The sequence below is a fragment of the Calonectris borealis genome, chromosome 1 (genome assembly GCF_964195595.1).
Source record: "Calonectris borealis chromosome 1, bCalBor7.hap1.2, whole genome shotgun sequence".
In the NCBI taxonomy this organism is placed as follows: Eukaryota; Metazoa; Chordata; class Aves; order Procellariiformes; family Procellariidae; genus Calonectris; species Calonectris borealis.
The window spans coordinates 217,809,770-217,836,665 of NC_134312.1; the positions used below are offsets into that span (position 1 = coordinate 217,809,770).

Here is a 26,896-nt window from a genome sequence, read left to right on the forward strand (position 1 = left end):
TAAAGGACTCCCATCACAATTTTGATTTAGCAATAACAAATAAGGCATACAAACAGCAATCAAAGCAGTAACAGGAGATAACAATTCCATTTTATGCTGCCCCTGCAAAGGCTGCTTACAATCACGCTGTTATTTTTCAAAAAATGCTTAGTCAAAACTAGTCTGATTTCCCCCCATCTACAAGGTAGATGCTGCTATCAATAAGATACAGATCGAAGTAAGAGAAGAGGAAAGTAACAGTGACAACTAACCACCGAGATGCTCAAAGCCACTGGTCCAAGAGAGCCAATACTACAGTTAGGAAACGTTGATCTCTCCATTATGGCTAAGTGCCTGCACACATTAGGTTTGCATGGAGCCCTAACTGATTCAGTTCTTACAAACTGCATCAAATTCATATGGTAACTTTTTTTCACCCACTGGTTCCTGCTACCCCAAGAACAGCCGGTCTCCTTTCCTCTCCTCTCAAGCTGGAGAATTTTAATTCACTTCCATCTGAAAGGCAGGGGAAATTCATGCATGAAATCTAAGTACAGGAGTGATTCAGCAGTGAGCAGGAAAACTATATTCTCATCCGATAACAGATCAGGTTCTGTTTTACCTTCTTTGATTTGCCTTAGAATTATATTAAGCTGCTTCTTCCCCTCACATCCACCAAAACACAAAGTCTGATCATTATTCAAACACAGCAGCAGCCTGGACACCAACGCTCAGCAACTTGTAATACTCTGCCAAACATTTTCAAAGTAGTTTTCTTCTAATTTTTAAAACTGAAATGTGATAATAGGCAACATTTAATACTGGATTTTGGTTTCACAGCAATAGTGTTTATTGGAGATAGACCACAAGAAAATAAGGAAATAGGAGTACGTGTTTGAGTACATGCAGAAAACACTGTAGAACTAAATATTTAGACGAGCCAAAACCCGTGTTTCCTCCAGGACTCTCTCGCTCGTATTCGTGAAGCCCTTCCTGAGAGTAAACACAACACCCCTCCAGAGAGGTCTCAAACGTTAGCCTTCATGGTTCGAGTCTGGTGTCCCAGTAAGGATATGGGAAACCATCGTCAAAGACAGGCTGGGGGAAACAGCCACTTACATAAGTAAACTATTCCTGTAAAATTTGGTGGTTAGTGGTCTTGTTATAAAAATAACATATATGGGCCCCCTTGCCCATAAAGGTGCCTCTCATATACCATGACCATTTTACAGAAAGAACATTAGAAAAAGCAATTTAGAAGATAGAGCAATTACTGGCCTCAGAAAAGCTTCCCCCCTTCCCCACTGAAGCACTCAAATAACTAAAACCATGTTTACCGTTTGGCTGTAGTCTTGCTGCATTATAGCTTGATGAGATGAAACTATACAGCATAACCTTTCCCGGTTCAGGTCAGGACTTCTTAAAACGCCTCGGTATCACAAAGTGATGTTTATTGGATTATAAGACATGGGCACACTTACTTCCTATGACCTCATTCATCCTGAACTTTTGTATTAAAAATCATTACATCAGGCACGGAACAAAAGGTCAGATGTGCAAAAGCCAGAAGGAGAAAGACAAGTAACATTTTGTACCTACATCTTAGACATGACGTTTTCTTTATGCATTTAGCTCCCCAAGCGTAATTTTGTACGGCACAAGAACACCTGAAGCTTGCTTTTTACCTACAAACACCAAAAGGGCAATAATCTCAGGAGTGCACAGGCAGCTACAGAGAACTCACCCACCTTGTCCTGGCTGGAAATCAGAGTGAATGTAGCACAGAGCCCAAACTCATCAGCCAGGCGGAAAGGCTGCATGGCTGCACCAGGGCTATTCCATCAGCTTCGGGGGTGGACGAGCATCCACACCCATCTGCACAAGCCGGCGAATTCCCCTCTGCTAGTGATGAGGTTTCATTGCTCAATGACAGTTCAGAGCAACATAGTAAAGTTTCCAAATAAGTTTCTGGAATTTTCCATATGGTGCCACTCATTCCGCCTACATTCATTCATTACCTTCATATTATGATAAATCCACTCCAAAACCAGGCAATTTTCCCATTTGGCATCAGTCTAGCTTTACCTTGTACCTTAAGATGTTGCAGGAAAGGAACCCACAGAATTGTTCCAGTGTGCACAAACAATGCACTCCGTTAGGTATTGCAAACACAGTCTCCCAGCTATTTGTTCTCTCATGCTATGTTGGGAAAGTCCTTGTTTTAAAATGGGTAGAAATTGAGCTTTTGGCAGTTTTTCTAAAGCATTCATCCAGGTTTGTGAAACCTCTTCCTTCAAGTGAAAAGACTCTTGCTTCGAGAAAGCATTACTCAAAGAGCAAGCGATTCGCCCATGCCACAGAGCCTAAATGTAGGAAGAATTTGGGGATTTTCAGCTCCCAGCCCCATGTTTCACCCAAGCTGAACTGCTTCCCAGGTATCCATTATGCTGCTTTTAGTGGGCAAAGGAGACTGACTTCTAAAAAAAGATAAGATTGTGAATTAAATGGGAAAACCTCTCATTCGAGGAGTATGGAATCAGTAGTTTAACCTGTGTAAGACTTGCTTCCTATCAGGATAACACCGTCATTCAGTGAACACCAAATGGCACTAGGACACACCAATACTGCAAATCTTTTCTCATATGATGGAAGATATTTCAAACTTAAAAGCTGAGGTCAGGGAGCATTAAACCAAGGTCTGTTCAGCAATGGCCCTCCTGAAAACAACTAGCAACTTATATTTGCTAAATTGAACCAGAGCTTGTTTTTTCTATTTACACAATATTAACTTGAGAAATATTCACACGAATTACGCATGAGGCCAGCAAAGAAAGATACAATAGCCCCTTTAGTATTTCCAGTCTCTTGAAAAACAAAATACTTTAAAGCTCTGGATTTCCAAGCGTTCTGGACTGATCAAAAAGTAAATAAGCCAATACATATCAGACACTTTTATTCCTTTTATTGAGAACAACTTGCTCTAAGCTTCAACCACAACATATAATAAGCCTGAAAGGCATTTATGGATGATTAAGCAGCTGTCATACCCATAGCTTTCACAGGATTTGTGCCCTGATGTGCCAAATCCTATGCATAGAAGTATGAGACAAATCCTGCCTCACGGAGCACAAAACATACATATTAAAATATACAACAGAAGAACAAAGGACGTGGGTGGATGGCGAAGTGAAAATAACAGAAACTCAGCAAAAAAAAAAAAGAAGTCACAGCTTGTCACTTGCTCGTGAATGACAGATAAGTGTAATTTTTATGCATTAAAACAAGCAAAGTTTCAGGAAACACTATGCATTTTAGCATGATTTTTTCCCCATTAAGAGATGGCAACGTGGCAGAAAGTGAGCAGGCTCCTGAAGGAAGAGATGGACTCACAAATGAGGTCCATGAATTTCACAGGTGTTTACACTTCATATCTGAAAGTCAAGCCGTGTCTCCAGAGCACACACCCTACTGATTAGGAAAAATTATACACTACATCTTTTTCCTACACTAACACAGTGTGCCATGGCTGGATAACAGACTTCCTACTTTTCTATCTTTTTCAATTTCAAAATGTAGTGCTTATACACACTACAAAGCAGTTTAAGCTGGCAAATCACATGTGTTTATGTCAGCTTAACTGTATCAGGAATCCATTTTCCTTTTGATTACTAAATTTTGGTTCCATTTTAAACACATACTCATTTTTTAAAAAAAAACTTAGCTGAAGAGTTAACGCACAGAGACGATGACAGCTACGTAGTACACAAGTGACCTAACACACAGAGCATGCTTGCAGGGGGTGGTCCCCAAAATTATTTGGGAGAAGTGACTCTAGGCACAGCTGGTGATGCCACCTCTCCTATTCCACCCAACCATGTTGTTCACCCCACAAAGCGACTCTAGGCACAGCTGGTGATGCCACCTCTCCTGTGGCACAACAACCACATTGTTCACCCCACCTCATCTGCTCCGTCCTCTCTGCAACCAGAGCAAGAAGCACAGCCTCCAGCGCTGCCTGGGCTCAAGCTGCAGGTGCAGTGATCAGCACAGGTTGGAGGGCCAAGATCTGCTCCTCCACAGAGCAAGTTAACCTTGGTCTTTGCTGATCAGTACAGATTGCCTATGGGCAAGGGTAGGCAGGCTTTCATCTGAATGAAAGGGTGACTGTTGTTACAGCTAATCCAGTCTCATTTCAACCTATTTTATCTTGGCATAGGTGATAGGAAAGGAAAAAAAGAGAGCCTTCCAACAAGTTTGCAAAAAACATATGTAAATTCCCCAATTCTAAATGATCTGGCTAGGTATCAGCCCATTGCTACCCTAGGAGACTTTCAGGAATGAAACCTCTGCTAAAAGTTTTTGGCTCTACGCAGCTGGAGAAGGTACTTTGTGGTTTTTCAGGTGCAGTCCCTTCCTCTTAACATTAAAATGAACGCTTGGCACTTTACAAGATGAGGACTCAACTCTGGCTTCAACCTGTGCTCTTTCAAGAACACTTTTCCCTATGCAGTTAAATTGGCCACAAATTCAGACAGTGCATTCTTTCTGAACTGTACATTTTATGATCTTAGTTTAGAGGCCTCATAAAAGATGTAGTGTGCAAGTCACAGTATCCTACATTCAAAGGGTCATAACCACTGCATCTACACCGATACCCACAGAACTCTTAAAGACACTTCTGCTCGGTAGTGTTTATTGCCAAAACAAATTTCTAGTCCTAACATTTCTGCCGTTCAACTTCCCATGGAAAAGTTTAATAGTTTCTATTATAAAGTTGATTTTCTCACATGTTAGATAGTCTAATAGAGCCAGGAACTGGACATCTTGCCTCATTTCACATTTAAGAGCTGAATTTCAGTTCAGTTTTTTTACATATGGCACTAGTATATAAGCATTCAACTTTTATTCCATGCAACTATTAGAAAGATATCAGTTTGACTGCAACTAAAATACATCAAGAAGTATTTTGCTTTTCTTCTATGCTTCTGTGAATGTTGCTTGTCCAATACACGAGGTAAGTAACGCTGAAACAATAACCGTCACTCCTGCGAGAGCACTGGCGGATCAACATCTCTAGCAGGTTACATAAAGCACGTAAATGTTGTCTGCCACCATGTGGACACAGCAACTCACAAGTTACTTGCGTGGATCTGTATTGCATTGATGTGAAAACAAACATCCTTGGCGGAACTAACGAAAGATTGTTTGATTTTTTCGTGTCAAATAGCAAAGTTCATCTGTTGCTAATGACTGTCAGATGAAAGCAGAACTATTCTTTGGCCAGGGCTGAGCAAATCATGCCAACGTGAATAGGAGTATCAGACTAACATCACTCAACAGTCGTCTGACAAAACAAATCAAGGCTGGATCAGAAGAGAAGCCTTGCCTCGTGAGGCGATCGTGAGCACACATTCAACATGAACAGGAAAAAACCTTAACTCATGCAGTGTAACAAATCAAAAAGATTTCACAAAACCTGGAAGTGATGTCTGGGGAGGTATGCTCTCACTGCCACCAACTGCAGAGCCTCCCTGACAAACACCAGTGATGAACTGGGGTAGAAACTAGACACACTCACTCCTTAGCTTGGTCCCAGGGAATTAAACAGCTGTAGAACACCAAATTCATTTGATACCCAGTTTTGCGAGTCTCTTTTCAAGAGCTAGTAGTGTAGGCCAGGCCAGAACACCACCACTTCTGAAGCCACATCCACTAAAGCCAGATGGAGGTAGTGACCAAGGTCACAGCAACGACAAGACTCAAAGGGGTCTCGCAGTGATCACAGTTCTGGCCTATGGTTCTATATGGAAGCTGGGCTGAGACTCAGAATAAGAAATCCAGATGACCAAAAGACAAATTAACTTCCACCCCCTTCAGTGGCTGACCAAAATACCAAATCATCATTTGATACTCAGAGTTGCAAATAAGTTGATTGTCCCGCGCAAGAAAATAGCTGCAGTAAATTCCCTTCTGATCGGGACCAGAAGAAACTAGCCCTACAGCTATAAAGCAATTATTTCCTCTCTGAGGAATCTTGCAACTGGGTGAGGAATAGTGACTGTCAAGTATCACGCAAGAGAAAACCTCTTGAATACCTAAAGGAATTGGACGTTTCACAAACAAGATGGTCACTGCTCTCTTCAATGGCTACACATCATACACACGTGGATTAGAAATAACGATCAATACAGGAAAGAAACCACGTAATATCATCTTGTATACAACTTTGGGCCAGATTTTCTCCAGTAGTGACACTGTGCGTGCTCACTAAGGACTCACCTCAAGAAGGATGGTCACTAAAATAAGATCATCTCTTCATATGTAGTGAAGAGCCTACACTGAAGTCAAGCCCAAGCAAACAAGGCTCTGGGAATGAAGCAAAGAGATAGCAAAAACAGCCAGTAAAGAAGCGATAAAGCTTCTTCCCTTCTACAGCCCTGAGATTTGAAACTCAAAGCCACTGCACTCTCACCCCCCATACTCTAAGGTTAAGAAAAATTTTGAACAACTGAGAGGAGCACCAAGACCAATGCTCAAGGACTTGTGAGAGCTCAGCTTAGCAAGACCCATGTCTATGCCCTAGCTGAGCTGTGTGCCACATGCATTATGTTCAGAGCAAGGAGAGCTCTCTGAGATGCTAGCTTGCCCGTGCTGGGTGTTTGCTTATCACCCACAAAAACCCTCACAATGTTTCAGTGAGTTCCTAATATTCATCCACTATAACAGGAGGTTTTCACGATGTAATCTCAACTCCTCTACTGTGAAAACCAATGCAAGAGTTCATTTCATTTTCCTACTAAAGCCTCATCTTTCTCAGACACTCCACACACATCCATAACTTAGCAGCTGCAGAGTTTGTGGGGCCAGCTACCTACTGAATGATCTCCCAGTGCCTAACGCTTTCGAGAGCTGAGCAATTCACTCCCATTTTTAGCAACTGTATTGTGCTTCACCTTTGACAATGCTGTGGAATGAGAGTGATTTTTTCGGTTGGTATTATTAAACATAAGTCACTAATTTCCCTATGAAAAAAATAACACATTTGTATGTTCATTAGAGTCGAAGAGCTGAAATCTTAACTGGAAATTTATGGTCTTACCTAATATTATCCAACATAAAAAAGCTACTCTGTGAACTTCGTGAGGGATTCAATTTTACAAATAGAAAATAGGGGGATTGAAACAATTTGTGCTCACGTACAGATGGAAGTTATTATGAACTCTCGGAATTAACACACATTGTTTTGACTTCGGAATGTAACAGCAAAGCAAGTTTCTCCAAATAAATGCTCTACCAAGCTAGCACTGAGCTGCTTCTAATTCCAGCTGAATTCCCCAAGTGCAAGATGTGGTTTTCATTGTTATTATCCTGCTGTTTTACAAAACAGTACCACTTTATCTCTAGAAGAGTTTTTATTTCAGTAATTTTACTTCGTATCAACCCAGCCTCACTTCTTCCCTACTCGCGTTTCTTCTTGCTGCCAGAACTCCAGGTAATTGTGAAAGAAAAAAAAAATACAGAAAACTCTGAAATCAGGGAAGCTTATACAAATCCTTTCAAGTATTTCTTTAAGTTGATACAAGTTTTCCTGGGCTCTGTTTCTCACCCACAGTGGTCAAGACTTGCATGAATGATTTAAGTAAGGTGTTGGAGACCCAACCTCTTCTCTTAACGCTCCAGTAGAGTCAGCACTGTTCCTCCCTGACACCTCCAATCTTCCCACAGCAGCCAGAGGGAATTAAGCAACCGATCCGCATTCATTCACAACAGAATAATTTGCAGGACTCGTTCCTTGAATTAAGGCCAACACCTTTGGGCCTTAAAAGGATTCCCTCACAGGTTGTGATGGTCTAGAAATGGGAGGTAGCTGCTCACTCTCCATCCAAACTTCATTATTTTCACACATTCACATGAACTAAGCATATCTGGAAGCTTCTCTCAAAGCAGCCTTAAGATCTTCTAAAAGCAACTTAAATTCAACAGTTCCAACCTTCAATGGAACACACAAAGGATTCAAACAATCTCAGGTTTCTAGATCAAGTCAGCCCCTAAGTACAGATGTTTTGTGATATATTTCTACATGTTATCTACCTGTTCTGCTTTCACACTGCATTCACAATGGAATTTCCCCTTGGCAGAACTATAAAAAGCTGCAATACTTGACCAAGGATATCAAAACAAAGGTGACTACAACAGTTTATATGGACTTCAGTAACACTTTCCTGATTAAATAAGTAATAGAAGCCCCCAACAAATCCCGATTTGTTTTTATTATGTTTTTATATTTAGCAGCATGCGATCTCAAGCATTAACATGTGAACCACTGGTGTTGCACAAACCACTTCAAAGTTTGGCCACTGACTACTCTAGCTTGTACCAGCACCAGTGACCTCACGTAAATTTGGAAACTTTTTTATACAAATACGTACTTAAAGTCTTCATTTACTTTTATGAGTTTAAACAGATGCCAGTGATTTCAGAAACCAACTGCAAGGACTTGGAAGGCAACATGGATGAGTGACCATGTGTTCAACTCTTCACAGTCATTTAGAAATAAGACAAGAACAAAATCAGAACGAGAGATTTCAGTAGGTCTAACATCTCAGAGACAAGTCAAAAATAGGAAAACAAGTGAAGTGGTGGCAGTTACTATAAAGAAAGATACTATGGCACAAGTGCCAACTAACCCAGACTACATGAGATAATGGAAAGGCTACCGACTTGGGCTCAATGAAGAGTTCATAATTTCAGTCAAGAAAGAAGCACAGAGCACTTGCATCACATAACTGGACAGCAAACTCCAGAATAGGAACAAAAACATGAAAAGCAAGCAGCATCACGACTCACAAGTTACAGAATGAACTAATGTATTTACATAAGTAGAGATTAAGGAAAGTGTTGATTTGATAGCAATGGAGAGAGAAAGCTATCAAAGCATTTGAAGGAAAGAGATTTAATCCCTTTTTCTCACTAGTCTTCCCTATGAAAGTCAAGTGTGAAGAGCTGGCTGCCACTGTTAATACCAGCAACAAAGAGGCACAGTCTAAGTTACATTAACAGCTTGGTTAAGTGAATTTCCAAGATTAGCAGGACTTGATTAACTTCATCTTAAGATATTTCAGAGCCATTGGAGGTTATCTTCCAAAATACACTAAGCACGGGCAAGATACCAAAAGTCTGGAAAATGGTAAATGCAATCCAAGCTTAAAAAACAAACACCACAAAAAGATCCAGAAGCTTTTCTTCAATTTGGGGTAGGGAATGGGGAAAAAGTGGTGGAAGAGAACTGGAAAGAGAAAAACAAACCGAACAACTATAAGCATAAAAAAGACCAGATTTTTCAAGAGTAAAACTGTCAGACCAATCTAATTTCAAGCCTTACAAACAGGTTAGAAACTGAAATGTCATATTTCTGTTGGAATTTAAATAAATCTCCTGGCACTTTATGGTGTAATATGCGCGCAAGCATGCTGGGGAAATGGGATACGGATGAAGTATGAATGAATACAGAGCAAGTAAGTACTCTGTGTGTACTTAAACAATGGTTCACTGATGAAAATGGAAGTGCTAGTGAAGCGGGGCTCCACCTGGGTCTAAGCTTTTCCCCAGTCCTATTCAATATTTTTATTAGGTGACCTGGATAGAGAATAGGCTCACAGGCAGAAAGCACAAAGCTGAGACTGAGTTCCCAACCTACCTTTCCCCATCTTCTGGAGTTACGTCACCAAATCAGAGACATGATTAAGAAAAAGGGGCATCTAAGGTACATTCAAGGTACAGCATGTAAAACATGAATTAAATGAGTCACCTGCACAAATTCAGAATGGGCTATTTTGTTGCTGTGCAGAAAAGACTTGGGGTTGCTGGTTGCACTGAATCACAAAATTCACCGTTTCAGGCTGTTAAGAGTACAAATCTATTGGAACATAATGAACTGAAAAAAAAAATAAAAGACCTGTGAAGCATTTCTCCCATCTTACTCAATGTTTTGAAGGCAACAGTTGCACAGCTTTGGGCACTGCACTTCAAGAAAGATGTGGATTCAGATGGAGAGTAGGAGACAACAAGAATGCTCAGAAATTAAGAGTCATGACCCATGGGATAACACTTCAGAAAGGAGAAGTTGTCTTTCAATGCATAAAAGTTTACAAAGAGGAAAAGAATTAAATGAACAGATTATTATAGTAAGTGATTATGTGATTAAACAGAAGCAAGACAGTTTTGGATTAGATGTCAGAAAAGACTTTAATGGCCAGGACAGCCAATCACTGGAAAAGACTACTTAGATCGCAGGCTTTCCTTCAGGGAAAGCTATACAAACATCTACCAGGGATGGCATAAGAGCAGCTGACCCAGCCCTAGGACCAGGCAATAGTCTAAATGGCCTCCCCAGGTCCCTTTCAGACCAACTTTTTGAACATTGTCTGAATTCCATACCAAATGAGTTAGCAGCAGGTATTAGTACCATCTCAAATACAAGTTTGTAAACTTGTAAATTCTGATGCGCTTGCCAAATTAAAGGATGATTTTTAAAATACATTATGAGAAAGGAAGTAAGGATGATTAGAGGTTTTGGGTTTTTTTTCTTTTTTTTTTTTTTTAAATATAAAGCCATGCATTGGCAAGACTTAAGGTTTTACAGCTTCTTGTGTTTTCTTATCGTAAAAGTAGAATACTAGTTAAGGGAATAATACAGCAAAATTAAAGCAGCAATGAGAATGACACGAATGGATCTTCAAGTATGACAGAATAAAAAAAAAAGAAAACCAGAAAACATTTACAATTTTCAAAACAGTGTGTACAGACTCAAAGTACTTATTTGAAAAGGAAAAGATTCATTATTAGCTGGCAAGACCACTCCAAGCACCACAAGAGAAAGTCTCAAGCCCAAAGCAGTAAGTTAAGTGAAAACAAGGATTTGAAGAACGCCTCCACTAGTTCACAGATGTTCGCCATAGAGAACAGCGTCACAAGACAGTAGATGCACACTCATGCCCTACTGACACTAAGCAGATTATGAATACTCATAAAAAAAAAAATCTCAGTGTACCAACCTGTGCAATATTTTTGTTGAGAAGATACACTCCATATTCAAACTGAAGCTTCTCCCCTCCTTTTGGATATAAAGGAAATCTGATGGGAAAGAAAAAAAGAAAAAAGCATTTAAGGTGAAATTATTTAGATGCTTCAGTAAACTTTAAAAAGCCACAGACTCCTTTTCTGAGAAGGTAAAGCTTTAAAAAGCCTCCCTTGCTGACTTCTCCCAGGAACCCCCTCCACAGGATGTACTTAGGAATCCTCTGCAACTCCGCTCAATCAGCCTTTAAAAAAACTGATGTCAAAATTCAGCTAATTAATTACATTTTCTAAAGTATTTTAGGTTTTTAAAAGATGCTTTATGACTCTCCCAGTGAGAGGAATGTTGCAGCACTAAGTGAAGCATGTTTTAAGAAGCATGCAGCATAATACCAGGTCCTACCTTATCCCTTTGTATTCAGCCATTCACATTTGGTTAGCTCATTTCCAAATAGAAATAATCTTCTAAGAAAGGTGTTTTCTTTTGATTGTTATTTTGTGATTGAAAGAGCACAAATCTCTTCCCACACAGAAGACATTTGCAGGCTCATTTACCAACACACCAGAAGACGACTTAGAGAATCCAAGCAACTCCTTTCCTTTCAACAAGCTTCACACAGACACCAAAGGCTAAAGTCAGTTACAGCCCTTGCAAATATTATATTCCTAATGTTTATCTCTCCTATTTAATAAGTAAAGCATTTTTCACAATTTTAAATACCTAGGTGTAGTAAATAGCTTATAAGAAAGTAGCGCAGCTTATTTTTGTCTTAACTGCTGCGTGAGATCAGAAAACCAAAACTTAGCCCCTACATTATTGAAACTGTTTGACAGTCTGCATTAAAGAATATAATTTTATGGAATCTCTGCTTAAGTAAAGCAGTTCTCATCAACAGTTTTAATATTTGCACACTGCATTTCTTAGTATTGTCTTTTGACTTTCCTTACCACCAGAGGTTATGAGGTCATCATGGTCAATAGAGTAATCTTAGTACAATCTAAAATTTATGTTTATGGGAACTACACCATGAAACGAGCTTTTGCCTTTTCAAGAACCGTATGTTCTGTAGCTCCTAATCAAGATGCTGGGCGTATTATCTGCACAAAACCCACATTACATCAGAAACCGAAGTCTCTCTCAAATATAAGACAACAAATATAGGAGATCGATATCTGCTAGAAACAACACACATTCTAGAGGGATGATTACACAAAGCGTATTTTATCATCAATCAGCCCCACAGTAGAGTACATTTGCAAGTTTTAAGGAGAATTATATAGCGCCATTAAAGCTAAAGGTTAACAGGTCATGATCACAGCAGATCAAATATTAAGATGTCAGCTTCAAGTTTTACACGATTTTCAAACTCACTAGGTCACTTCAAGTTGAGGAATATAAAAATCACTGTGAATAGTATAGATCTAGCTCACCTTACTTAATAGATCTATAAATCCAACTAGTTCCCCATGCAAGAAAACCAAACTTTCAAAGTGAACGCATGCTACAAAAATTCCACGATGCATTATCCTAAGTGTAAAATACAAACCAAAAGGAATTCATTTCAATATCTACAATTACACTACCCAAATAGCAGGATTTCGATTTAAAGGATACCTTTGCAATTAAAAGTATAAAATTCACTCAAGCCTGACAATAAAAGTACCATTAGGAACACAAGCCACGTTTCACTAGAAGATAGAATTTCATTAAGTCACTAGTAATGGGAACCATGTACTCTATTATTAGACACAGAGCTCTTCGATACATGCAGTAGAGAAAAGAGGATAAAAACTCTTTTACAGTGCTCGCTACCATTCTCCCACACACAGTTTCTTTTAAGTGGTAAAGACTAAGCTTATCACATTGGTCCTGCTTTTTTGCTAATATTCACATTTCTGTCCTCTAACTTCCATTAATTAATCTTGAAAGACTCTAAACTCTAAACATACATCCTCATGTCAGCTTTCATAACACAATCATTTGCATGAAAGTCTTGAAAAACATCAGTGGATGTCTTCGTGTATGCACATTTATGATGCGGAGAAAAATACTACCAACTTTTACATCTCTCTCTTTCTGTGTTATCTTGCTTGCCCATTAAGCCTGGTCACAAGCCATAAACTTAAGGAAGAGGATCCACGACACTTTATACAGTGCTTCATTGAGTATAATTGAATGCAACTTTAACTGCTGGCTCCCTATGTGAAATTCTTGCCTGCTCCTTAGAAAAGCACGACTGTAAGCTAAATCTCTCACTTTGGCATGCAGCAAAAAGTTAAGTCTACTGTGAAAGGTTTTAGTTATACTTGCTCAAAAAATACATTTGAAAACTACTATTTCAGTATTTTTATAATCACGAAGCACTCAAAATGCAAAATGGCATCCACCTGCCCAGTCTACTCCATGTACCTTCCTTGTTTCCATTCTTGCTGATATGTTTGGGAAAAAAAAAAATTATTTAGATCCTTTAAAATGGAACAGATACTTATTCTAAGATGACAAATTCAAAGGAATAAGTATGATGTGTTTAGTGGAAAAAAGAAAAAAAAACAAGCTATGGGTGTCTGTTGTGTAATCACCAGAAGCGATCATCTGAGAGAAGTTATCAAGTAGTAGGAAACTTGTTCTGAGTACACGCAGAAGCTGAGCTCTGGTCCTCCTCAGAGCAGTACGCGTACACGCTGTAAGGAAACCATACACCTACCATGCTAGCAGGCGGTAATTATGAACAAAACAGCCACTGCTCTGTGAGGTTCAAAGGGTGCCCTTGTAAAAATACATTGATATTTATCTTATGACTATGGAATATTACTTTTCAATAGTGTGTAGACTACTTAAAACACAGCCCTAATATACCCTTGAGTTTACAGTAGATATTCTATTCCTGTATATAAAGAGCACACTGCTCAGCTGGCATACAGCAGTAATAATTTTAACAGTGACTTACAAAGAAGTTCTTAGTTCAGAGAATACTAACTTAATGCAGGAAAAAAAAAAAACCACATTTAGTAACTTATAACAGGTTAACCCCATTTGGAGTTGTTTTTGCACCTCGTGTTTCCACTGTACTCAAGGCTATTCTTGCTTCACTTAAGACATCTGACATGTCAGTGGAAAGGCAGTTTTAGGATCTATGACAATTGTGCCAAAGATGCTGAAATTAAACAAGTCCCACTCTGAATTCAGAAGGTGGAGAACACTGTATAAGAGGGATCCAAACTGCACACAAGACTGATTTTAACCAGATGGTCAATATGTGCCTTTCAGATCTAAGATAACATAAAGAGGATTCTCAATCTTAAAAGCTTACGTTTGTTTTGGAAGTTTTATGTTTTGCTTATTTAATGCTGAAGACTGTGATAAATGCAAAGTTTTTATTAATTTCTTTGAGTCATGTGTCCTGTTTTATAGGACTTACCGGGATACAAGTCAGATGACCAGTGTTATCCAGCTGTACCACACTGCAGGAACAGAGGCAAATCCATAATAAACCACAAAACATACACATGCATGATATTTTTCGACACACAGCTCACCTCCCCTTCCATAGCATGTTGCTTTGCACAAAAATTTTATTTTTCTACTTGTGATACCACAATGACAGAACAGTTTCTTCCACAGTGAACTAGAACAATATCATGCTTAGAGCCGCAAAGCACGCACAGGCTTCTACTAACATTAATACGTTCAAGACCCAAGGTTTTTAAGTCTCACAAGAAGAGGTTTTGATTGCCGTTTCTCATGGGAGACAGTATATATAGGAAAAAAAAAATAGAAGCGGTTACAAGGCACTTTTAATCATCTCTGAATAATTGGAATAGAGATAGCTACTCATCTGCCTCCACCTTACCTCTCTCCCATCTCTCCTGCCTGCGGAGTTCCTAAGAATAAGCATCTCCCCTCTACCTGCAATCTTAATTCCAACAAGTCAACATCAACTGCTTTATTTCAACCTATCCCTTATTAATTACTGCCACACTTCCTAAGCAGTCGTCAGCTGCTGGATAAAGAACTCTTCAGCTTAAACCTGGTCCAAGAAAAAACAGCATGGAAGTCGGAAGGGACCACATTATTAACAGCTGGTCAAGAAACTCTCCTCTGCCATCGACGGCACCTAATATTCAAACCAGATACTATTCTTAGCACTGAAATCTTGTGTTTAACACAACTGGCTGCTAATAACCACTGAGCAATTCTAAGAATAAAGAACCGTTGGGTTTTTGAAGTACATAGGGCAACTTAGTTTCATTCTATTTACACATAAGGAGGTTTTGCTGATAGGCAATGAGTAAGCAAACAAGCATGAGCAGGTCAAGGCTTAGAGTACTGCTGATCTACATAACCAAATATATCTACCTGTAAGAAGCTGAAGTGAGACCGACAAATCAAAGTGTGCACTCAAGTATCAGAATACAGATTAGTGCAAGCCTAAGAGGAAGAATCTCTAATTTCCTTGTAAACTGCCCAGGCAAACAGGGGTGGAAAAGGAAGAAATCCTAACAGGAGTGGCTAAGTGAAGTGTCAACATCGGTGTTATTTTACGCTGTGGACCCTATGTAAAAGTTTCTAGAGTATAGGCCTCATTAAACCCTCCCAAAAGAGCTGTGAAAAGGAAAAAGCGAGGCGAAGGTTATGTGCTTTGTTCACAGAAACTCTGATGGGGAAAATTAATCCCAAATTTGCCTTTTAAATAAAAAAACAGGGCTGAAAGTCTACTTTCTCTCCAAGTTAAAACTACAGAACCAGCACCCTACCATCAATAACGGAATTAAATTTTGAGTTCTTCAAGGATTTCGCAATACTTCACAAATGCTAAGTTTTAAAATAGTCAGTTTGAACATTTGCATGAGAAATACCAGTCTGATAGGTATCAAGCTTACAGGTACCCAACTACACCATCAACAGCACTCTTAGGAAGCTGTTATGTTGGAGCCAGTCTTTAATGAGATTTTTTTTCTAACATGTTATTTATTCAAGTAGCACACATCTTAGGCATAACAAGCACGCAGCTATACATCAAACTGAAATGAAAAGCATAATCTTACTACAGTAAGATCACATTTATAAGGTTACAAAGAACGTAGACACAGTACTAAATTGTCAACTCTGGTTTAAAAGTCTTTCTATAAAAAAAAAAGAAACTCAGTAGATGTATTTCCAGTCAATATGGAAAACTAACAGCTAGTTGCCTTGATTTCCACTCCAGTTGAATCATTAAGATGCAAACAGCTGAACAGAAATGTCAGTGTTAAACCAAGGCAAATTTCAATTTTCAGTTCAAGATGTATTCTTGAATACATCTAAAAATGGTCTAAAAACATTTGTGATCTGGGAGCAGTATAGGATGAGCAGACAGGAGTTTCAATGACTGCCTTTGCCAGCTGTACCTGTCCAGGGGCCTGAAGACATTTCTATGGACTCTACGACATTTTTGCAGCAACCCAATCCAAAAGCTGCAGCGTGCCACATGAGACCACCAGCCATGGCCCCGTGTTGCTGAAACTACCTGTTCATCCAGACACAAGCAGATCATCTTATAATCATACAGCTACCGGCACAAAGAAGTCTCATGTGTCGTCTCTAAGGCAAGTTCAAACCACCCTATGGTGGTAACACTGCTCTCTAAATAAACTTCATCCCTCCTTGGGGTAGGAAGACTGTCTAAATTACTTTCCAGTGTTGATTCCAGCCTTATTTTCTATGATTCAAGGCATAACGAAGGAGACTATGCTTATGTGCTGCTGAAAGTAAGCCTGAGAAATTTCAGGGGCAGATGGTAGAGAAAAGCCTCTTGCAAGGATTTTTCTTTTTCATATTTACAGTTTAAGATGAGATGCCTACAGTTTGGATCAATCAGGTTTGGTGGTTTATTTCCTCATAAAAAGTATTAGTTACTTCTTAATAAAAGAAAGGGTTTTAACCCATCTCTTAGTGACTTTGATTACAGGGACTAAACCAATGGTTTTGATAAGACAGCATGGGCAGGAAGTTTGCTACTACAGTGTTCAGAAAACTGACGACAGAAAAAAGGTCTTTTAAAGATTGCTTATGTTGCCCACAGATCTTGATTGTGAAAAACTAGAGCTTTTTTCAAAGCTAAAAATTTGGAATTAGCCTCATTTCAGTGTTTTAAGCATCAGGACCACCCTTCTTACAGCTCATAAATAAAGTGTCTTAATGATTCTACTCGAACCACTAAGAACTTCTCTTCACTGTCCTACCTTTTTCAGCTGACCTTAGATAATTACTTATCAGCCACCAAGATCTCGTTTAATTTTATCTCCTCAGCTAATCTTTAGCTGTTTTACACAGTAACTTCAGTGTTTGATGAACATGCAGTAAATCACCACAGGACTCTTGGTTCAGTCAGATGGTAACTGTTAGGAAAAGCTGAAAGAATCTTTATTCCATACATTTATTTCAGACCTCAAGTATCTCTTATGAATTCAAGTCCAAATACATTTACTCTTGTGTTCTGTGATTTATGAACTCCTCCCTATCCAGAAAAATCACATATGTACCAATATATTGGTGGCCAATTTTTATTGTCTATAACCGCCTGTCTTTAATACAAACTATTTTTAAAGCTTAAGGAATTGCTTCATTTTTAACTGCTTTCACCTGCTTCTGCTTTGGTATTACACCATATGTTTTAGATCTTTTATTCTCTCTTCTGTTCAGACTTCTGCCATATCCCAAATTATATTAAAGTCTCAAAGTTTAATCTCTACTTCAGAAAGCTCTTTAGGGAAGAAATCAGTAAAATAATGATTTTTACACATCACATCTAACTGTTTTCCACAGGCTGAAGTGTGACACAATTTAAATAGCATATTTCATCCCATTTGGTAAACGTAGGTAAAATTCCCAATCTAGTTTGGAATTGTGTTAGATAACCTTAATTTTCAAAGGATACAAAAGTTCAGGGACTGCTAATATTTGTAGCTTTGCAAGCTAAATTAACAGCAAGGACATTCATGTTTTAAGAACACTTAATTATCCAGTAGTTAGCTGAAGACCAGAAACTTAGTCCATCGACTAAACGAAGCCGATACCGCTGTATTTTCTTATCACCGTATTTGCAGTACCTTTGATACTTCCTGCCCAACTGCATCCACTGAATTTGTCAGAGAACAAACTTGACATGGCTTTTTCCTTCACTTCTTATTTTCAAGGACATAAGCAGAATGGCTGCGGGGAGATGACTGTAGAGCAGACTTGGCAGAATGCAGCTGAAACCCAATTACTCACTATTATACAGATAAAGAAGTGATGTAGTTTCTGACTGTAACAGTCACTGGTGTGATAGCAGAGAGTCATCCATCAGATCTAGGGAACAACTGTGCCTCACACAGCTCTACCAAAAAATAGGGCAGTTTATAAAATTATGAATTGCAAGCTCAAGTCCATGGATAGGACACCCTATACGAAGAAAGAATTAAATAGCCCAACCCAGATAAGATAATGACCTGAAAAAGTCACAAGTTCTTGCTTGATATGACTGAAGTATGAGGAGTGTACAAGAATAAGGTTTAAATATTTACTGACGTTTGAGTTATTTCAACCTCACCCCCTTTCGGGGGGCTGCGAGGGGGGCAGGCAGGGGAGGAAGGAGCTAGTGTTTTCCCTCCAACCTAACCACATCCTGTTTGCTCATCGTAAAGGAATGCTGTATCCAGAGAAGAAAGCTTGAGCTATTTAAAAGTGCTGGGACTTTTCTCAACCAGAATAAAGCAAACCTTGAAAGGCTTTTAAGTGAGAAGGACTACCATTGTCCAGCCAGCTCACTTGAAATCACTATTCCCCAGGACACTTCGAATCGAGTATTAGGAAAAGGAGGCTGCTAAAGGGGCACAGGCACCAAAATATCCAGCGCTTCCAACCTTTTAGCACTCCACCAGAAGACCAAACACAAGAAGCTTTGGCTGCACAGCTTCAAAACCTGTTTCTTTCTCAGATAAGCTGTACCACGGTTATATCGGCTTCAGAGCAGAGACTGGCACAGATCTTACATAGCAGACCCAGGCAGCTGAGTGCTTGTTGGAAGGAACACAACTAAAATGCAATAGTATGAAACTGCCTTCAGTACCAGACTTCTCAATTATAGAGATACAACACAGAGCACTTCAGATCCTTTTTAGATCAAGCTACTAGTTGACGGTGGAGGCCACAAACTGACCTTAGGGTGACTACTAGCCTACCAAGAACAGCTAACTAGTCTGCCAACAATCAGCATGATTGGAAAAGTTTTAAACGAAAAAGTAAGATCCCCACCTGGTGAGCAACGCTGAAATCAAATGAAAAGGCAGAAAAAAGGATTACAAGTGTGCACTTTGCTTTGTTAGAGATGAGATTAAGACATGAATATGAATCACAAATCACAAGTGAATTCAGATTTGATTACTATATGGTTTTTAGTTTCTACTTGAGAGAAAAAGCTATACTTGTAAAACAAACTTGATGACAAAAATACAGACTGCCAAGGGAAAGCATATCCTCATTCAAGCTTTATACAATACAAAGATAATTAGTTTACTGGGAAAGGAAGACATATTGGCAGTTTAACTTTATGAAATGTATTTTCAAAATGCCTATCTGAATAGCTCAACAAGAAGATAATCGAAAGCAGAAGTACTGCCATCTTTCTATTAAGAAGTGTAACTGCTGTGACCTTGCTCTTGGAGAATGTACAATAGCTTCAATATGTACAGGCTATATACAGGAAAAGAAAGCAAAGACCCAGATTATGAAAATCAGGCAGTTCTTGATAAGACAGTCACCAATTTATGTAAGAGGGTATCATTCTACTAGTTCAGCAAATAACGCTTTCAAACACCTCAAAAACACAGCCAGCAAACCACGGAACAAGCGACACTGATGGCTTTTTGTAGATTGTGCATTTCCGTGACATATTTCAGCTTGAATTCAAGGCTTGCTACATACACGCTGTGATGGATATCACAACGCAAGGACTATCTGTAAGGACAGAGCAGACAACCTCGCTATCAGAACTTTAAATCTCCCTGCCACTGAAGGATCATTTTTAACTAGAGGACATGTTATACAGGTCAAGTCCCTGCTTACTGAAAAATGAAGTAATGTTTTGAAAAATAATCTCATCAGGAGTATAGTGTTCCAATGGGAGTAAATTAAGACTAGTATGTCTTCACAGAAACATTTCTCAGCTGTAGATGTCGGGGGTCAGTGGTCTCATCTAGTGCAGTAAACAAAATCTGCTTTCTCAGACTGGCCAGGAGCATGTAAAAGATTCTAGTTGCCAGAAATAGTATTAACAATATCTAAATTCATTAAAGAACACCTGATCTAATTCTTAATCCACGCACAGTAATATTTGCTGACCCAATGAAGGCAAAAGCATTATTTTGGTGATCAAGAATAAAATAACCCTGGATTCTAGCTAAATATCCTCAGGAATGTGGAACGTAAAAATACAGTTCAAGATAAGTTCATGGCAAAAAGCATTCTTTGAGCAATATAGTTGAACACTTAACACACACTCAATCTACCACAAAGAATCAACTTTGCTTTGACAGCTATTAGATTTCTCAACAAACCATCTCCCTCCATCTGATTTAAGTTTGCCAAGATTTCTTCCCAAAGCTGCCATTTTATTATCTCAGCCGAAGTACCAAATATGATTGAAGACTTCTTGATTGAGTTGGAAGATGTTAATGTCAGTGAAAAGTTATTCTTCACTTGCTTGTGCCATGATTTTTCAGATTGCTTTGTTGCAAGTGGCTTATCTGTTGCCAGGCCCAAAGCAATAACCACCTTCAGCTGTAGTAAGTCTACTACAGCCGAAACTCTGATTTTCCCCTTCTTCGAAACAGGAGCAAGGCCACAGTAGTGAAGACCACTTTTAGACTAAGCTCATTCAACAAGCGGTTTCCAAATGCTCCAAAATTACCCATGTGCCTGTTCAGCAACACTTATCTCTCCTTATTTGCAAATCCAGGTTGTCACACTTAACAGAATTGAAAGACAACACATCGAGAAAGGTAATTTGGAAGCAGTCTTGTAGCAGAACGGGCTTTGATACAACCTTCGCTTTACTCACAGGCCTGAGAAGTGAAACTTTTTACATCAGAACTTAGGCTGTCAGTAACTCATACTGCATGACTTAACACTGTGTGAACCATACACAATATAATGGAAGTTTTCTTCGTCGGTGCAAGTGAGTATGTCTGAAAATACACCACCAACATATCAAATTAACTGCTTGAACACATGCAGATTAAAAGTACATCTGGCCCAACTTACTGTCGTGGTTTAATCTGGCAGGCAGCCAAACACCACGCAGCCGCTCGCTCACTCCCCCAGTGGGACGGGGAGAGAATCGGAAGGGTAGGAGTGAGAAAAACTCGTGGGTTGAGATAAAGACAGTTTAATAGAACAGAAAAGGGAAAACAATAATAATAAATAATGATAGAATATACAAAATGAGTGATGCACAATGCAATTGCTCAGCACCCGCGCTGACCGATAACCAAGTAGCGATGGGTACTTCCTGGATCACGCCTACCCTTCATATACTGAGCATGACGTCACATGGTATGGAACACCCCATTAGCCAGCTGGGCTGGCTGTCCTGATTATGTTTCCTCCCATCTCGTGTACCTAGCTCAGTCAGTAGGCACGGGAGCTGTCCTTGGACTAGGAGGGCACTTAGCAACAACTGAAAACATCAGTGTGTTATCAACATTCTCCTCATACTAAATCCAAAACACAGCACTAGGAAGAAAATTTAACCCTATCCCAGCCGAAACCGGGACACTTACTCTTAACTTTTCCACTTCTCTGAAACTTGGCTCCCTAAACTAATTAAAAGCATCCCAAACTGGGGTAAACCAACCCGCTGGTTTGAATTCAGGACTCAATCAACAAGCCACGCAGATACATTAACGTTGACCACACACAGTGCTGCAGCCCTTTGGCTCTGCACTTGTCGGCTTTAGCTGTACAGAAGCTGTATTGGGATAAACTCACTCATGGCTTTACATCCTTAAGGAATCCAGAAGTATTCTGATGATCCAACAAAGGCAGCTGCGTGTCGTGCTTGACACGCTCTTCAGTTGCTACAAGCGCTACAAGTGAAAGACGACCTGTTTTTTATTATTCATACCTTTGCACTTCCCACATGGGCTATGGCAATGAAATGCAACTGGCCTTTTAGGTATTGGCACCCAGAGAATTACAGCTTATTTCGAGTGCTGCAGTGCCTCTGTGATATAAGAGGTCGGACATACTCAGACTTTGTTTCCAGACAAAGTCTGATGCCAGCAGAGCTTCACAACCCTGGCTCAGAAAACCTACTTCTAGAACACCTACCTAAAGTAAACGTCGAGACAAAAAAATGGCTAATAATTACAATCTTCTGGCATGCTCCAAGTGTACAATAATGATGAAGCTGAGCTCCAGAAAAAGACAATTTTGAGGTATAACTCCACATCCCAAAAAGAGTTTCTGGAAAAGGACTTCAGGATCAGACCTATCACTTTTAGCTGCAAACACAGCGCACATTTTGATCCTGCTTTCTACGAGAACACAGTAGGGCGACGGACAGACATTTCCTAGTGACAGCAGAAGGTGTTCAGGCAGGACAAGAAGTAGCATAATTTACAAAACCAAGCAGAATAGAAGTCATTCCAACTAGGCAAGTCCGGACACTAATCATGAAACTACCTACCATTGCTACTAATGCCATTCCCACTCTTATGCTATAGAGCGATTTCTGCGAAAATGAAAAATGCAGATAGCTGGCACAGATTTGTTTCAAAACTAACAAGTACTTCAACTGTTGCTCAATACTGTTACTTTATACAGAAATTCAAGCAGCTAAAGCTATTTGTCCAGAAAAACAAAAATTGATTGTTCTCAACATTTAGTTCTTCTGAAGCTTGGTTTCAGTCACAAGACAGAGCTCTGGCAATGGAAGTGGTCTAGTTCAATTCTTCAAGTGTCCCCGATATCTAAGCCACAGGTAAAGCACAGCGTGCTCAACTTCACTCCTCCTTACGCCATTTCACACAAATGCCTGGTTCCTGAGGTACATAAAAAAAAAATCATAAAACATAACTGTAAAGAGGTCAGATGCCTTTGAATGCAGATGTCTAAGACTGCATTGCAACTGTTTGTGTATCCTTCTCCTGTTGGTGTCTGTATTTGTCAAGCTGAGTGGAAGAAAAGACCTTCCATGAACTGTAAAATGCCAAGGAAACCTTTACAGTAGTTTATCATGTCAGCTAACGCCAAATATTCCTACAAAAAATACACCAGACTAGATCAGGCTTCTTCCACGACTGTTTAGGGCCTGTTTGGTTTTTTTATTATTTTATTTTATTTTTAAACTTTTTATGTATTTTTGACCTTTATAACATTAGGTGGCAACAAGTTCAATATTTAAACATACAACACAAGAAAAAAAAAATAGCACCTCTTCGAGATCAAACAACTGTGAAATGCCTGTATGTGCTCCAGTAGCTATGCTTGAAAACGACAATGTTCTTTTTGCCTTTTAAATACAAAACCTTTTTAGATCATGTATTCTACCCCTTCTTCTTTTTCCCCTAACCTGAAGTATGACTTTGAGGTGATTACTTTCTTACTGCTGTTATTTTTCTAATCCTCCTTTAACACATTTCGGCAGGAAGAAGGTGTAGCATGCACCAGAACAGACTGCATGTAGTATTTCACTTCTCTTTACTATTACTACAAAGAAACAATGTTAACAAAATTATTTCTTGAAACCATTCTCGTTGCCAAATTACCTAGCAGGGAAGTAAGAGTTCTTGAAAACTCTTTTAAAATACACAGTATGAATGAGAATGCAAAAATACAACAGAAATAATTGCTCTGAATGTGGATTTCACTAGTCCAAACACATGTAGGGTACCGGAAAGGTGATTAAACTCCAAGGAACGTTATTTTTTTTAGAAGAGCAGACATATTTCCAAGCTGTCTAATGTGATTTGATGAAACAAGTATTCTATTCTTAAATATTCAACTGGCAGGTTGCAGACGTGTCACGTGAAGTTTCAGCTATAAAAAGCAGCAACCGAGCAAAGCTTTGAGTTAACAGATTTGCCAAAAGGCTCCCAAACAGATGGCATCAGCGTGGTTTACTGTACTCACTTTAAAACGAACAAGGAGACTGATATTGTTTCAAAGGATTCAATAAGCTTCCAGCCAGCAAAATGCAGGCATTTACTTTGCAAGATGTTTAGCTTGTACCATCACTGAAAGAAGAGAACTGCAGTGAAGACTGGCTAAGGAATATGACAGTAGCAGCAACACCAGCACAGGCAATTTCACAAAGTATGTCTCACTCCAGACATAACACTCCTTATTTTGCTCTAAACTGGAAGCTATTCTTTATTTAAAAATCTGGGAGCAGACTAACAGAAGCATTAAATGCAGGGCTTGACAGACAGTGTCAGAGCATATCATAAATAGTTTAATCTCAGCATTCTGACTATGTTTATGAGGACATGATGAAGTGCTAGGTTTCAGTTCCACAAGACCAGTGCCAAGGAATTTAGGTGGTTTATTCAGCAAGCATGTTTGTTTGTCCCTGGAGCGAGGAACTTGCTGCTGTCCTAAGTAGCTTAAATTTTGGAGTTATATATCCATCATTTGCTTTGAAATCTTTCAGACTCCAGAACTTTTGAGGACTGGTACTCTTTCTTCCTACACACTTGATGCACTCTGGAGATGTTGAAATGGACCACTGAAGAAGTGCCTTCATGAGATATTTAGTGAAAATTATATTCTTGCCTCAGCTTTGTGGTTCAGACAGTCATAAAAGTAGATTTGTGGGAGAAAACTTATAGCTTTTTAGCAGTACCAAAATGATTTTATGGAATACAAGAAGGAAACACTTATTTAATAGATTATAAACATTAATATGTCTACAATTACAAAGCTGACCATATATTGTATGCCACTGGCAGGTATTCTATACCTCATTCTACCTTCAGTAATGTGGCCAGACAAGTGCTGGCCTCCTACTTCTTTTGTACACCCTTAAGTTCCAATTGCAGCAGACAAAATTGAATACTTCTACAAGAGCCTTGAAATTTAAGTGACCTGGATCATCCAAGTAAACAAATCTGAAGCAGATAAAGTATTTCCCAAACGTAACTTACATGCTGAAAGCTCTCAAAATATTTAACCAGCTTATTATAAGGGCTTTAAAAAGCCTGTAAAGAAACTTGAAAGTGAAGTAACACATTTATACAGTATAACATTAAAAACAAACACATGTACTTATGAAATTGCTCTTGAGTGAAAACATCAATTATTCCCCCAATGCACAAGTTTTAGAAGGTCTTAATATAGATCTCAGGGCAACTCTGCAGTCCAAAAAAAAAGTACAAAGCCAAGTAAAATGTTTAACCTAGTCAATAATCATGATGCTATGTGTTATAGTAAAGATTGAGTACAAAGAAAACCTCACTGTAATTACTCAACAGTTAAGGTTGGAGTTTGAAAAGCTGCTGAAGGACAGGTGACTGAAATAAATTCAATAATGCATGTTAATTGCTATGTTCAATTCAGTTAGGAGCAGGTGAGAAACATGAGCTATTAGTTTAGAAAGAAAACTGCAAGTTAAGACATTTGAGGTTTTCTGTAGCAACCAAAGTCCTCTGAGAGTTTCTAGGATTGACTCTCCAATAGCTGGGAAGAGAAGATCTCAGGCAGGGGCTAATCCTGAAAAAATCTTGCAGAACACAGGTAAATGGCCCAACAGGGATTCATATACTTAGCTAAACCTTCTCCTTTTCAGAAATCTGTTGTGAAATAAAGTATTAAGTCATGAGGGTTTGGAAGGCTATAGCCTGAAGGACTAAACCTTCCAATCTGTCTCAGACAACAGGAAATTGGTTTAATCTTTATACACCCACACACAGGCAGCTCTACTCCTCAGAAATTTGTTTTCCAGATATAAATGTTCTAGTTTGCTACCCTTCTGAAAGTGATGTACAGGAAGGAGTATGATCATATGCTTAGAAAACTAAACTGAAGCAAAACAGATTAATGGTCTATTAAGTTACCCAGAAAGTGTTTGGACAAGTTATTAAAATGGTATCAAAATTAATTTGCAAGACATAATTATATAGTCATATTTTATTGTGTCAAAACAGGAAGACCTCAGTGAGTTTAACTCTTAAGGCAAGTTACCTCTGCTGTCCTGCCAAGACGGACTGAGCTTCAAAGAGAAATCAGACTCTTGCAAGCATCCCAATACTGTCAACTATGCACAATGAGACCCTTCCATCTTCATTTGGACTATTAGGAATTAGTGTTAAAATATTATAATACTTTGATTGCATACTTCCGAAAAGAAGAGGGTTTTTTACAGGCTTCGTGTCGATAGAGACAGCCACTTTCCACAAATTCATTTCCCCTCAGCCATTTTCTTTGCTCCCTTTTCAAACCTACATACGGAAGAACAACGTTACTGGTGCTCCGAGCCTGACTTTGCAGCATCCATAGAGGCACAGGATCAGAGCGGGGCAGCTGACCTCCCACAGCTGGTCAGTGTTGCATTCCTTTGAGTTCTCTGGTTGCAGGCTACAAAGTGAAGCTTAACCAATAATTGCCACTATTTCCATATTAGAGCACACAGGTGCAAAGACAGTGGGAAAATAGGCAAAGTGCCAAAATGCAGGAGAAGGCATTCAGAAAGTGGATTTAAGGACAGCAAGATAGTTTCCTAGTAGCACAACAATAACAATAGTCTAGCTATGTGTTGAAAGACAATGATGACAGAACAGATGAAAAACTCTTCATTGACTATTAAGTTGATTTTTAGTAGAT

General features: G+C 39.1%; 1 protein-coding gene across 4 annotated transcripts in view; it reads right to left on the reverse strand.

The window, feature by feature from the left end:
- The window catches only part of UVRAG (UV radiation resistance associated), a 97,968-nt gene that overhangs the window by 21,617 nt on the left and 49,455 nt on the right, over positions 1–26,896 (reverse strand). For all 4 annotated transcript variants that reach the window (XM_075140350.1, XM_075140349.1, XM_075140351.1 and 1 more), the window contains one exon: positions 11,034–11,112. In XM_075140350.1, coding sequence (XP_074996451.1) covers positions 11,034–11,112 — 79 coding nt within the window. The remainder of the gene's footprint in view (positions 1–11,033; positions 11,113–26,896) is intronic.